Genomic DNA, 15,485 nt, shown 5'->3' with positions numbered 1-15,485 from the left:
GTGTATGTAATATCAAGGTTTAGGTATGAGGCATTAAAATGTGAACACACAATTTAAGCACATTGGTCATTATTATTTTATTTGCCATATATTTAGCGCTTACTGTATGGCATTCCCTACATTAAGAATATCTCATTTAATTCTCCCAATTGCCTATTTGTTTCCATCTTAGTTATAATTGAATATAAAGTAAGGCAAGTAACAGATAATACGAAATATCTGTGAAAAGATAATCATATGCTTTTTATTAAATTAGTGCATTTATAATAAAGAAACTGACCTATCAAATTCTATTTATCCTCAGAATATTTAAGTGCAGCAAAAAACGTGCGGGCTTTTAAATACTGGCTTCTGGTTTGCATGCTATGCTTTTAAAATTGGTTGCCTTGGTTGCCTACTTAACAGTTATTTATAGCAAATTCTCCCATAAAGATTGAGTTCTGTCTTTATACCATACCTAACATAGTACTTTGCACATAGCAAATGCTCAAAGTAATACCATTACTAGAATAAATAAATACTAATACTTTTTAATAACAGAAATACATACTATTTCTGTGTTCTCTTTAGATGTTGTAACTTATACATAATTTAAATCTTGATCAGTCATAACAGTGACCTAGCAGAATGAAATGTGTTTACTTGTTCACTAATTTGACCAGAAGTTGAATATCAGGCATTTGTCAATAAGACAATGAAGAAGGTAGGGCCATTGCCTTAAAGAGATTAAAAATGTTAATTTAAACTTTTGCCTGCTAAAATAATTTTTAAAGCAAAATTTACTACTTATTTTACTTAATTCATGTTTTTCTTCATGTGGTAATGAATTAAAGAATTTGGTTTTGATCTCTGGTTTTTATACAGTTATCCAATTGACAGAAAAAATTGCAAGTAATACTCTGTGTTGACCTAGGAATAGGAAGAAGAGAAGCATTTTTTAATTTTATGGACTTTATGAGTTTATATCTTATTAAGAAATTATTCTATCTTCATGTCCTTCTTTTTCATTTTCTTGTAAAATGTATAATTGGTTTGATTAATAATTATTGATTCAAAAGATACAAAAGAAAATAAAAATGTTTGTAGTTGTACCAACCTTCCTGTATCTGAGTCTTATGAATGCATGAAAACTTAGAGACACTAGTGGTCAATACTATAATTAAATGCAAATTAGTAAAGTGACTGTTCCACCAACAGAATTAAGATCTATATTAGCTTTGAACTTTAGTTTTTCCGGATTCTAGACCACATTTGTCCATATGACCCATTATGTTTCTACTGTACATGTGAAGCAATCTTTAGGGACAGTCATAAAATCTTCCTGTATATTCGTAACTGAATGGTTCCAGCTTTCTCAAAAGTCCACAACAGCTGAGAGATGACTGAATGCCTGACTTTGGAGGGTGACATAATGTCTTCAGTTCGTTTTACAGACTGATTCTTTATTCCTGTGTTTTGTGTATGTGTCTGTTGTTTTTTTTTCTCTCTCTCTCTCTTTTTATGTATCGTGGCACACGAGCAGACATTAATGAGTGTGAACAAATGCCTAAGCCTTGTGCATATCAGTGCTTCAACACCCCCGGCAGCTTCAAGTGTGTCTGTCCACCAGGACAACATTTATTAGGGGACGGGAAATCTTGCGCTGGATTGGAGAGGCTGCCCGCTTATGGCTCTCAGTACAATAGCTATAACCTTGCTCGGTTCTCCCCCGTGAGAAACAACTATCAACCTCAACAGCATTACAGACAGTACTCCCATCTCTACAGCTCCTACTCAGAGTATAGGAACAGCAGAACATCTCTCTCCAGGACTAGAAGGACTATTAGGAAAACTTGCCCTGAAGGCTCTGAGGCAAACCATGACACATGTGTAGGTAAATGTCAGCCCTCTTGCATGTCCTTTCTGTGGGCTCTCTGATGGGCCCGTCTACGCATATGTACATACAGCACCCGTGTTCGTGTGGGTGCAGGGAGCTACATCTGATCTCCAATCTTGGGAGGACTCAAAGTGTCAAGACATTTACTCTAGCACCGAAAACTATTGCAGTTTTTATTCAAGTAAATGATGTGTTTGCATGTGTGCAGTCTAATAATTTACTGTTTTATATTGACAGTTCTTTGGTCACCTGCAGGTGTTCCTGAATTTAATGCTGTATAGAAATCAATGTCAGTGGCATCCAAAATATGGTTTCTAAAAAAGAGAATATATACTCTGGTTTCTCTTCAGACCGCATAAATCTTTCACCTTTTACCCTAAAAAAGAGAATATACATACTGTCCCATAATATAATACCATAATTATGGCTGCAGCTGATGGATGTCAAAGCAGTGGTTAAAAGTGAAGCTTCCAGTGGCTCATTGGACTGTTTATTCTATATGACAACCAGCACAGTGTTGACTGTTGTCCCACACTCGCCATAGAGTTTTTCAGTTTGATTATTTTGTATATAAGTCACTGAATAGGTCATGGGAGCCAAGACCAAATTAAATTGGTTCCATCACCCGAAAGTATGTGCTTTCAATGTCTTTATCTAAACTCACAAGTCTGAATTTTAATTTGTTTGCAAAAGGGAAGCATAATTTCCATCTCAAAAATTGAAACCTTGTTTTCTGTGAAGTTGCAAGTATGACCATCTGTCCTTCATTTAAATGAGTTTTCTGTGAGAGTTCACAGTTTGCATGCACCAAGAGGAGTTGGCAAACAGGAATTAGCCCCACTATTTGTTCAAGAAAGCAAAGTAGAGAGGGAAGACAGAGGCAAGAAGGGAGGGAAGAAATTCTGTTTAAGTTTAAGAACCTTTGTTTAAATATAAGAGACCGCTATGCCAATCGTATGTTCTTGTATTTTTCTTAAGTGTTCTACACTTCGCTTATTCTCTCCTAAATATGCTTTCTGTTAAACATTTCTCTTAAACTTCTTCTCCTGCTGACTTCCAGTTTTGTCTTTTTTTTTTCTACTTGTACTCAGCTGGACCCTCAAACTTCTAAACTTTCACCTTTTTTCTTTAGGTCCATATTTTCCCAGGACTTCTCTGTCTAGATGTCCTAATGTACCTGAAGCTTAATAGGATACGGAATCTTTTTCCTGTGATCAGCTTCCTAGGTCTGTGGACAGGACTAGTTTCTTTCACTCCTTAAACTTCAAATATTAATGCATTTATTAACAACTCTCTACATTTCGTCCCATACAGTGGAGCACTACTTAATCTGTGGGCTCCACAATCCTTACTACTATGTCAAACACCACTCCTAACTTGCTCCAAATCTTTCTGACCATTAAGAATTTTTCATGCCCACAGTTTTGAACAGACTCTTCGTTAGTTAAAACTTTTCACTATTCTTTTATTGACAGAATTAGCATCTGACATGTTGTCTTTCACATTTTCTTCCAGATAATCTCACTGAAGGGTTTTCATATCCTATTATCATCCCATACTTCGCCTTCATTTTAGACAAGTTTTTCTCTTCTACCTTTGTTCTTCTACCCCAACTCTTTGTTTATGCTTTGATAAATGAATTAAACTATCCTCCTATACACATACCATCGCCGTCTAGCTGACTTCTCAATCATGTGAAAGCCCAAGTCATTTTAAGAAAGTGTTCCTCATTAATAACCCAGTTCTCTTTCTGTGCCCTGTAGTTTCATCATGGTAGAGTCTTATATATGTTTTCTGTGTCATGGTGTTTATTATAACCTTATGTAAACTAATATTATGTTTACAGTAATTCATCTTTCCCATACCATCTACTGTTTGAGGCAGCTACTGTTTCAGAATGAGGACTGATCTTGGAGTACCTAAACTTTCTATAACGAGTCAGTTATTGGATATTTAAGTTTTATTTAAGGGCAATTAATAGACGGGGACATTTAGAAATAGTTCTTAAAATATGGTGAGTATTTTATAGTGTTGGTGTTAATAAGGAAATTTACAGCAAGATTGCAGACAGCTTTGGAATTACGAGATGAGCAACTTGCAGTAAACACCAAATGCCTTTAATTAACCATCTGGAATAGATAATTCACAAAAGATTCAGATTAACATTATGGAATCATTAGACTTGGGCTAAAATTTAACTTTTCGAGGAATTGATTCCAAAGCTTCACAGGAAAAAGGAACATTGCAGAGCTTCTGGATACAGAAATCACTAGAATTCTTACTGTGGGACCTGTGATATTGACTATGTGGAGTTCACCATCACTTTCATTTCTGTTGTTACTTTAGGCGAAAGCAGATTATAAAGGGAAAAAGTAAAAGCAAATCACACAAGTTCTGGAACAGATGCTTTGGTTAACTAAAATAGAACAAAAACATTGACCAATATTTGATGACTATTTATCATTAACAGATCTTGAATCATTGCAATTATATTCTGATTTGCACAATATGCAAAATATGCAAATTTTGCTTTGAGACATTTCAAAGTTTCTATCTGCCTTCTGTTTTCTTCCATCTGACATCACCCCTACTCCCAATTCACGTCACATTCTCCTCTTCATTCTTCCACTGGTCGGTGTGTGCTCGGGGATTGGCGGCAAATTTTAAAATTACTCAAAGCAAAACACAATTGGGACTAGAAATCTGAGGCCTCCCAAATCACATCTCATCCTGAAGGCAAATATCAATTAATTTTTAATTATCCCCTATTCTTACTCTCTTTTTTATTGCTGTTTTCTTGGCTTTGCTTAATAACAGCAGACAGATATATTTTTATAGTTTAGAAAATTCTTTCACATATGTTACTGTATATGAACCTTCCAAAACCTATAAACTAGAGAGATTGTATCAGTGACTCCTTTTGGCAGAAAAATCATCTGAGATCTTGAGAAGTTAAGTTCTCTGCACAAGGTACCACAGCAATTATATATATATGCAGGGTGTCCAAAAAATGTATACACACTTCGAGTAATTATAAAGGCAGTGTTTATTAAAATACATTTCATTTTCAAAATACAATAGAATCAGCTGTTAAAGTGTGTGTATAAATACGTGGTTGCCATTCGTACTTTACAAGTATATGAAGTTTGACGAGTAGTCACAAAAATAAACACATCTCCACTTGATAATATCTGTGTGTGGGAAAGCTATGCATGAGCTTTGGGGGAGGGTGCAGGGAGAGGAAGAGGGAGAGGCAGCTAACGTTTAAATACAATAAAAACTAATATCCTCTTTTAGGGGATTCTATTCTGTCAAGAGTTCGTGCTTTGGTGGTTTAGGATCTTATTCAAACCTGTTTGTCTGCCATTCCAGCCTTACTTAACTAATAGAGAAATTGGCCGTTTGGGTGTTTCCGCTTCTATGTGTTTATACACAGATGTTCATATTTTATAAAATAGCGCAGTTTATATATGGGACTCTATTGAAAACAGACCTTGATAGAAAACAGCTCTGAGCATTTTTAAACACATGAGTATTAAATCACCAAGAGGTTTTTCTAATTTCTATCAACACCCTGTTTATTGTTGGTTCTGTCACAGTTCGCCTGTGTTTTGCGTGGTTACCCACTCTGCTCTCTTTCCCCCCAGATGTGGATGAGTGTGCAAACAGAGACACCTGCCAACATGAGTGTAAAAATACCTTTGGAAGCTACCAGTGTCTCTGCCCACCTGGCTATCAGCTCATGCTCAACGGAAAGACGTGTCAAGGTGAGACAGTGTTAGGATGTTGGTTGCTGCAACTTCACTTAAAACCAACATAGGAGACTGTGAGAAAGTTAATGTTTTCTTTCTTGAAAAATTATGTTCCTAGTTGCTTCCTGTTCTTTCTCATCCCTGTTGTTCCGACTTATCTTTAAACATTGCTTTTGCGGTAGGCGGTGCAATGAGAAAGCAAGTGAGCAAAAGATGTAGCTGAGAAACATTTTTGGTGTTATCTCACTAGAAGGACCAAGAATGCCTAAACCAGTTTATCTCATATATTTTTAAAACTGAATGGGGGTAGACCTCTTCAAACCTTTCTAAACAGTTCAGCTATGATGGAAGGGGAAGTGGGAAGAGCACTCTGTAGATTTACTTCCGTGTGAAGCATTATTTTGGACTTTGGCTTGGAGATCAGTGGGTAAATTGATGAAATAATCCATTCATTATTTGAGTCTACAGATGATGTAGAACAGATTATGTGCTAGCATTGCAGGAAACAAAAAGTTCAAACAAATGAATCATATGCAATTTCTACCCGGCCAGCGTGGCTCAGTAGTTAAGCATCGACCTATGAACCAGGAAGGAGGTCATGGTTCAATTATCGGTCAGGGCATATGCTCTGGTTGCAGGCTCAATCCCCAGGTACGAGCATGCAAGAGGCTGCCGATCAATGATTCTCTCTCATCATTGATTTCTATCTCTCCTTCTCCTTTCCTCTCTGAAATCAATAATAATATGCAGTTTCTTTCCTTCAAGATCTTAGATTCTGGTGGAGACAGCCAGCCACAAAAGAACAACTATTATCCCGTTTTTATCAGCAGTGCAGATTTGTCAAGGGCAATCATTTATACCCATTCTAAAGATAATAAAACTGACTCTCAGAGTGATTATGGGAGACTTGATCACAGATCTCATGTCTAGAATAGTCCTTTGTCTCCCTTTTGATTGAGTGAACATTAGGGTTATTGTACTGTGGCAGCTGGGTGAGGTGAGAGCATTTACATTGTCCCTGTTTTATAACTTGTCCCCAGATCTTCAACTCAGGAGTCCTTCTGAAGGGGTGGCAATGCCCAACTCTAAAACCACACTCCCTAGAGGTGCACCAGGCACTACAGAAGGAAGCATTTTGAATAACCAACTGGTCTGCAAAGCCCCTCAGCCAGATTTTTAAGGGTTATATTGTGTCATATTCTCACTTTCTTCTTTTCTTAATTATTCCAATTTTTTTGACTGCCCTTGTCACTCATTCAGTGTAAAACATTTTTCAGCTTTCAGCTGAGCTTCGGAGAGTGGGAATAACGTGAAGAAATCAGAAACAGGTGCTATTTGAAATGTTTGCAATTTAAATGGGTTGCATATATTGTGGTTTTAAAAAAGACACGAGAGAAAACAATTATGCCCTTTACAGAAGTCTGTATTCAAAAGACTAACTCGGAGGCTTCTTGTAGCTTTCGAAAGTGTTTGAAGCATTTACAAGGAACAAAAGACTACTTTTCATTCACATGTGCATTTTGAAGCTTTATGCATTAGTGGTAGAAATATCAGTGCTAAAAGGGAAACTAGAGTGAATTTGACATTGAACAAGGATAGAAACTCTAGTGAAAAGTAGAAGTCATGAGGCTGCAAAATGAAAACAAAACACACCCAATCATGATTTGCCCAAGAAGAGGAGAAGAGAAACAAAAAAAATCTTGCCCAACTGGTGTTGCTCAATGGTTGAGCTTGGACCTACGAATCCAGGAGGTCATGGTTCGATTACCAGTCAGGGCACATGTCTGGGTTTTAGGCTCATTCCCCGGTGTGTGGCGTGCAGCAGGCAGCCAGTCAATGATTCTTTCTCACCATTGATGTTTCTATCTCTCTTTCCCTCTCCCTTCCTCTCTGAAATCAATAAAAATATTTTTTAATCTTTATGTGAATTTTAAGCACCACTAATCTAATTCTAAAAATTTAAAAACACTATATTGGTATTGCATTTGAAATGAGCATTCTAAGCTATCCAGGTTTTCAAAGTCATCCATTCTATTTATTAAGAATCAGAATTCTGTAAAATAAATGTTTCAAGTATGTTCATCCTAAATTATATTTAATGTATCCAGAAGCACTTGGTTAAATGCATTCATGTGGTCTACAGCTAATTATAGAAAAGGTTTTTTTTTACCTCATCTTGGTATCTTTTTCTTGTAGCAATAATGTTTATGTTATAAAATGACTGTAATTTTTATCCTAATAAAAACTAGCATCACCACATTGTCAATTCACAGAAGATAGCACGATTTCTCCTATTTCTTGGCATTTTTTAAGGCCATTGAGTAGAAAGATGAGCAGAGAGAGTAGAGTGGGTGTCTGTATGGTGCCTAATCCTGAGGAAAGAAGAATATAGACAGAAGATGAAGGCAGTCCCCTGCCCAGAGCTCGAATGCTTATGAAAGCTTTTCTATGGGAAGTGTTACGTTATTATGAAGCTAAGGACAAACACTTTGTCTATCAGGTCCTGACGTTCCTTTATAGATTCATATTTAGCTAATGAAAATATGTGATAAGGTAGCTGTTCTTATGCACACAGATGCGTGTCCAGGTTTGGGTCTCCAGACCTCTATGTTTCTGCATGAGTTCACTGTAAAAATTACAGCTAAGATATGGAGGAATGTGTTTTATGACAGCAAAGAAGAAAAGGCTAATTGAATTTCTCTCGCATTCCCCTGGAGGGCTTTTCTCTCTATTTGGAGGCCATCTCATTTTGTCAAGGAGATGAAACACGTCTGGCAGATAGAATCATAATTAGAAATTGGTTCACAGAGGCAACAGGCGAGACTTAACTGAAATAAAAACTTGTTTCACCAAGTGTTCCATTCCTGTGGGAAAACTAGTCCTAAGAGAAATCTAGTAACAGGAAGCACAATTGGAACTTATAAAACAAAATACTGGGGAAGGCTCACTCAACGTTCACAAATGTCCTTTAAATTTTTAGCTTTTTTTAAGTGAATTTAAAGTATGATTTGCTTTATAAAACTCAAATGTACTCTATATCCCCAAGATAAAACAACACCAGAGAGATCTTGATAGCTTCCCCTCTACTTTTATAGTGCTTCTTTTTCTATGTCCTCTCAGATACATTTAAAAAACAACACACAAAAGCTTATCCGCAAAGCAATCTGGGAAACAGCACATCAGGTATCAAGATCCCCACTTGGTGACTGAGGAAGCTTAGGTACAGCAACCAAGTTCATTCATGGGGAGGAGAAGACTAACCCTCGACATGCCAGTCAGATGTCCACCCCCCGCTCTGATGGCCGGTTCTGACTGCGTTGCTGACTCTGCATGTTCCTTGTACTGTTGCTAGATATTGATGAGTGTCTGGAGCAGAATGTGCGCTGTGGGCAGAACCGCATGTGCTTCAACATGAGAGGAAGCTACCAGTGCATCGATACGCCTTGTCCACCCGACTACCAACGGGATCCTGACACAGGGTAAGTCTTGCCTTCTCTTCCCAGACGTGCTCTTGAACACCCTTCCGCTCCCTCCTTGGCCACAAACTCTGTCTCTAGTCGTGTTGAACTCACAGGAAGTCATAATCCAAGGGGACTTGGGGTAACAGTGTTTTCCTTCTTCAATGAATGGGCAAGAAATGAACTCATCCTGCGGTCCCCACGGCGCCTAATCTATCCCTCAGGGCCGCCAAGGTTTCCTGGAACCGTCTCCCCAGCATGGAATCCGCCATGCAACATCTAGAATTCTGCCTCAGCCATGAGCATTTTATGGGGTGTCTGCCCTTCTGTGAAGTTTTCTAGTGTCCGTTTGTGTTGCCTCAGAGCTTGGAGGTCTCTGAGCACTTAGAGCGTTCCAAGAAGTACCTTGGCTCTAACTACGATGACTCATGGCGACTTCATGAGAGAATGGAGATGAGCAAGTGTGAGTCAGTAGTCTGCCCGTTCATACATTTCCTGCTGTCTGAAACGCTGTCTTTTCTGGGTTCTGAATAAACTACTCTTCTATTGACTCCCTCTCCGTGCAGAAATGTTCTACTCTGTTCAGGTTCCAAGTTACTGGGTGCTTGAAATAAGAGGCAATGCTCCTCATGAATAGGAACTGCTAGTAAGAAGGTAGATCCTCCCTCTCCGTGCAGAAATGTTCTACTCTGTTCAGGTTCCAAGTTACTGGGGTGCTTGAAATCAGAGGTATTGCTCCTCATGAATAGGACCTGCTAGTAAGAAGGTAGATCTGAAACCAGATGCTGGTCGGAGCTCAAACTCCGCTTTTCCGAAAAAATCAATAAAATATATTAAAAAGAAAAAAAAGAAGGTAGATCTGAAACCAGATGCTGGTTGGAGCTCAAACTCTGCTTTTCCTATCAGCAGTGGCTACCAACTTCCTGTAACAAGGTCAAGTGTGGCCTGCCCAGGATCCACCAGGATCCTCATAACTGGTCTAAGGGGAATAAGAAAAGGAGGAATTAAAAATATAGACTTCTGAAATGTCTACAAATACTATGACTGAGGAATCTATACATATCTTCAGAAAATGATCTTTTGTGCATTTTTTTAAGTTTACTCTTTATTACCAGTGATTTCTGACAGACAATTCAAAAGTCATAATGACTCAAAAGCAGCGAAGGTGGGCTTGCGAAAAAGAAAGTACAGTTTCTCATCTAAAATAATGTGGCTGACAGATACAAAAGGAAGGGTTTCCCCGCCCCAGGAATCCTACTTTAACCTTTCATTTTTTTCAAAAAACAAACCAAATATTATCAATATCTACTTCAGCTGTCAAACAGTGTTATGGTAGTTGTTAACATTTTTAAAAGCCTGCATTCCCTTCTTTAAGAAGTACTGTTTCGCCCTGACCGGTTTGGCTCGGTGGATAGAGCATCGGCCTGCAGACTCAAGGGTCCCAGGTTCGATTCTGGTCAAGGGCATGTACCTTGGTTGCGGGCACATACCCAGTGAGGGGTGTGCAGGAGGCAGCTGATCGCTGTTTCTCTCTCATTGATGTTTCTAACTCTCTATCCCTCTCCCTTCCTCTCTGTAAAAAATCAATAAAATATATTTTTAAAAAAAGAAGTACTGTTTCCAGTAGACTAGATGCTTCCATTTCCAAAACTGACTTTTTGAAGTTTCTCTGGTGGTACTCATCCTTACTTCCGTGGTTCAAAAGCTTCTGACTTGCATGGAGCTGAGCGATCGCTATTTGACTCTAGACCAGCATGCTGTCATAGCCATCGGGCATCTGGTTTGAGTTAGCAACCCTGAACGTGGGGTGAGCCTTTCTGCTCTCGCAGGCAGGCTGTCTCCTGCCTTTAAGGCCTGAGAGCTGTCATGGATCAGCATCACCTGCATCATGTCTTCTCCTGCCTCCAAGCCAGGAAGCTATATGCACTTCATGTGTTTGTTGTCCTCAGGTTCTGCCTCAAGAACTGTCCACCCAATGATTTGGAATGCGCCTCGAGCCCATATGCCTTGGAATACAAACTTGTCTCCCTCCCTTTTGGAATAGCTGCCAATCAAGATTTAATCCGGCTGGTTGCATACACGCAGGATGGAGTGATGCATCCCAGGACAACGTTTCTCATGGTAGATGAGGAACAGACCGTTCCTTTTGCCTTGAGGGTTGAAAACTTGAAAGGAGTCGTGTATACCACACGACCACTCCGAGAACCAGAGACCTACCGCATGAGGGTCCGAGCCTTATCCTACAGTGCCAATGGGACCATTGAATATCAGACCACATTCATAGTGTATATAGCCGTGTCTGCCTATCCGTACTAAGAAGCTCGCCAAAGCCAAACCCACATATTTAAACTGCATTAATCATGGGAATCACGTTCGCTTCCAGGTTACCATCTCCTGAACGGTTGCAACCTTGGCAACTTGAAAATGGTGCTATGCTCTGTTTTGTGTGTCTTCCTTGGTACTGCTGAGGTATTTTCAGGATCCCACCATGGCCACGTCTTTTCCTTAAGGTCTAGAAAAGCCCTGTATCCTTTTCTTTTATTTATTACACTGGAGCAGTTACTTTCCAAAGATTATCTCTGAACATCGAACAGGGACACATCAGTGATGTTTTATGGTGGCATAGTAGCTAAGATCGTTTTCCTTAAAAATATACAATAAACTAACTATAATAATAATTCAAAGCCAAGTAGATTTTTGAGCATTTGGCCATTTTTAAAGTAATAAAACTAGTTGCTATGTTTTTTGAGCAAAGCTTAAGTAAGTTATGAAGATGCTTTTTTTTAAAAAAAAGTATTGATACTTTATTATATATAGGACTTAGACACCTCTTTTCACTTTAAGGAAAAAAAAGAAACACCACTCGTTTTAGAAATATAGTACAGCTTCTAGAAGGTTATGATGATCCCAAATGGTGCTCACTTTGAACACCCAAAATAAGAATATTACTTTCAGTGAACCATTTATGATCATAGAAAAAAATATTACTTTGTCCTCAGATGATTGTTGATGGCATAGATCTTTGTTCATATATTTTGATATAATCTGCCATTAGCTCCTTCATTTTCACATTCCAGAATTGTTTTTACCTTCCTACAAATTGGAAACAATTTTTTAAAGTATCAATGGGAGGGTTTTCTTTGTTTTTCTTGAAAAATCTCATATGTTAAATTAGCATAAATGTTAAACGTCAATACACTGTACATGGTGCTAACAGACTCTGGAAGCAATTGCCAAGATGTATTCTATTTTTATGAAGTGTACATATATTACCTTAGTGTGTATTTTCTATGGAATATCTTGATGAACTCTTTTATAAAAATTATTTTATAAAAATATAATGTTACAGGAAAACCAGCTAAAATAAAATTTTCACATCCTTTGTCTTAACTTTTTTGAAAACCTGAAATTTGTTTCCTCGCAGCTATAACAGGTAATAAAGTGTATAGCCACATCCACATACATATGTGGGTATGTGATACGTGTCATGATTTAATCACCACAGCAGCTCTTGAAATAGGTAATGCTGTATTGTTATTCATATTTTATAGGTCAAGATCCTGGGACTCATAACGTATGCAACTTCCTTAAGACAGCACAGCCAATTAGTGGCAGAAATGTCATACCTTCTACCTCTTCTGACTCCACATCAAATGTTATCTCCATTGCCTAACAGTTTTCTCACTTACCTAAATAGTTTTTTTATATCTTATCTCAAGTAAATCCATCACCTACCTATAATAGGTAATAAACTAGTGAAGGCCTAATCATGGCCTGTGATTGAAGGATTTTTTACCTAGAATCACGTTATTCAAAGAAACCTGGAAAAATCATCTAGTCTACAGTCGGCAGGTGATTGCCTAACTCAGCGTTTGCCAAAGAATATTCTGGAGAACATGAGTTCAGTAAAGATAGTTTGAGTCAACAGGCTCCATGGTCAAACAAGTTTGGAAACAGTGTAGAATATGTCTTCCTATTAAATATTTAATACCGACACTGAAGGATCGTAGCACCTCAGTAGAAAATTGATTTCATTTGTTCAAGTCAAAATTTTCCCCAATATATCGTAACATCTCACTGAACACTTGGAAAAATGCTGGTTTAAACAGTCAAGACATTTGTGTGACTCCTCAGGCCTTGGAAAGGACCCTTACAGCCTATTTAGTAAACAGTTCCAGGTGGTGCCCGACATGTCCCATTGGCACATGACCCTGATTATTGAGCTTTCTAAAATTAAACCACATTAATTGTTCTCATTTCCTTTGTCCAATGTTCTGCAAGCATAGAGTGACCAGCCATGTACTAAACAATCATTGGTAGGAATAGACTTCTGGTTACTATACTATTTGATTTGGATAGTCCTGTGTGAAGCCAGAAGATCCAGCCAGGATCTTGACTATAACCAAGTACCTTTGACAAAACTGTCTTTAAATACCTCGTAACCACCCTAGTGGTTGAGCAGAGATAGGCAATGATACCAGTTATCAAGCCTGTCTGTTTCCTTAGGATGACAGAACAGGGTGTTGAAGCCCTCCACAGCATCAAGCAAAGCTGTAGGGAGGAAGCCTATGTCCTGTGTGTTACAACTACAGTCCTTGGAGCCTTCAAATTTCAAAGACCACGGAGGAATGACTAGAAGCAAAGGAAACATCTCCAAAGGGAGGAAACCAAAGGGTAAAATGAGAAATCTAATCAGTAATATTAGACTCAAATATATACAATCCCTTACATGTCGGATGAAGTCTACCTACAACACAGTATAAGTAATTAACCTAATGTTAATAGAAGAAGTATGATCGGCACTGGTGGTCAGCAAACTTTTCCTGCATGGTTTCTCTCGTTACTACTCAACTCTGCCGATTTAGCACAAAAGCAACTATAGACAATATGTATTCGTGCATTTCCTGTGTTTTGTTGCTTTGGGTGGGTGGGGAATAAGAAGGTATCATTGGCGTTGATGGGGAACCGGGAGGATGGATCCTGGTAGGAAGTCATGTGAACGAGAAAAAGGCGGACTCCACCAGTTGCCTTTGGAAAAAAAATCCCCATGATCTTACATTCATTCAACTCACACAGAAGCTCCCTACTCACGAGTTACAAGGAAAAATTGGTAAAGGGGGCCTATTCTTTTATCTTCCTCTCCTGTTAAGACTTGTTTTTCTCTTTAAGACTTGTATCCATTTTGGCTTGATTTCACAGAGTCATAATATGCCCATAGATTGTGTGTGTTGTGTGTCTGTTAGGGGAAGGGTGTTATTTGTCTCATGAAGAAGCCCTGTGCTCTAGCCACCCTAATAATGTTCCTAATGATAATAATGCCCTTTGACCCAGTGGGACAATTTCTTTCTTTCCAGGCTTCCTTCGGGGGACAATGGGTCAAAGAGAAAGGCTTTAGCATGACTTTCTGGTGCTAGGAGGCTACCCTTGTGCACTAGGCCACTTGGTTCTCATTCTCCTGGGTTTCGGGCTCCCAACGTACCTGATTTTCAGTCTTGGAATCCACGTAAGTTGATCTCCTCATATTTCCAGTTTCCTCCGCCTCCATGTCAGACAGCAGGACAGAGACCACTCATTGGACTCTGGCCCTGGCTCCTGAATAAAGCGGTTCCATGTGTGGAGGTGGTGCCTGACATATCCCATTGGCCCCGGCTTATTCCCACTCTGTAGGGACACGGAAAGAATGTATCAGTGTATCAACATATTGCCCAGGTATCTAAAACACATTTTCAAAATGTCAAGCGATCCTTGATGACCAGTGTGCTGATTAACTGCAGCGTTCCAGGGGTCCTCGGAGGGGACAAGCTGAGGCCAACTTTTCAATGTGCAATCACTGCTCCACTGAGTCAGAAAGCTCGCTGCCAAGCTGGAGCAGCGGTAGGACATATAACTAACTGGTGAGGATGATTGTAGTTTCCCAATCACCGTCCTCTGCCAAGAGTCTGTTTCCAATTCTCTATTCTCAGAGGAGCAGCCTGGGAATTTGGAAATCGTTCACGGTGGTTTCGGGATGAGCTCCTCCCTCCCATTCTACCACCTCAACCTTCATCCTGGCCATGATCCGTCTTGGCTGCATCTGCTGGTTCCCATCTTGGTTGGTCCTCCCATCTTTCACACCAGCCTGTACCCAGTAGCAGAATGACCTTCTACTAGGATTAGTCTCTCTCTTTCTTGGGACTTTCAAGTCATACTTGCAAGTGATGTAGAGATGAGATTAAGCCGGCAACCAAGCCCCTCAACTAACCGCTGGTCACCCAGTAAGTTTGCACAGAGATATAAAAACTTAAGACAACAATATAGGTCCCTCTTGAGCTAGGACACCTTCTGCTTACACTATGAGTAGAGCCAAGGAACTCGCTAAAATCAGACTAAGGTATATTTTTTGTTTCTTTTTCCTGGGAC

At 39.0% G+C, this 15,485-nt stretch overlaps 1 protein-coding gene across 1 annotated transcript in view; it reads left to right on the top strand.

The window, feature by feature from the left end:
- The window catches only part of LOC102263923 (hemicentin-1), a gene marked incomplete at its 5' end in the record, with an annotated part of 222,783 nt that extends 210,259 nt beyond the window's left edge, over window positions 1-12,524 (top strand). The window contains 4 exons of the mRNA XM_014541442.1: window positions 1,499-1,873; window positions 5,524-5,643; window positions 8,981-9,107; window positions 11,036-12,524. Coding sequence (XP_014396928.1) covers window positions 1,499-1,873; window positions 5,524-5,643; window positions 8,981-9,107; window positions 11,036-11,402 — 989 coding nt within the window. The remainder of the gene's footprint in view (window positions 1-1,498; window positions 1,874-5,523; window positions 5,644-8,980; window positions 9,108-11,035) is intronic.
- Between the last annotated feature and the right edge of the window lie 2,961 nt (window positions 12,525-15,485).

Source organism: Myotis brandtii, unplaced genomic scaffold (genome assembly GCF_000412655.1).
Source record: "Myotis brandtii unplaced genomic scaffold, ASM41265v1 scaffold270, whole genome shotgun sequence".
Taxonomy (NCBI): domain Eukaryota; kingdom Metazoa; phylum Chordata; class Mammalia; order Chiroptera; family Vespertilionidae; genus Myotis; species Myotis brandtii.
The sequence above is the reverse complement of the archived record's forward strand: the minus strand, read 5'-3'. Positions and strand labels throughout refer to the sequence as shown.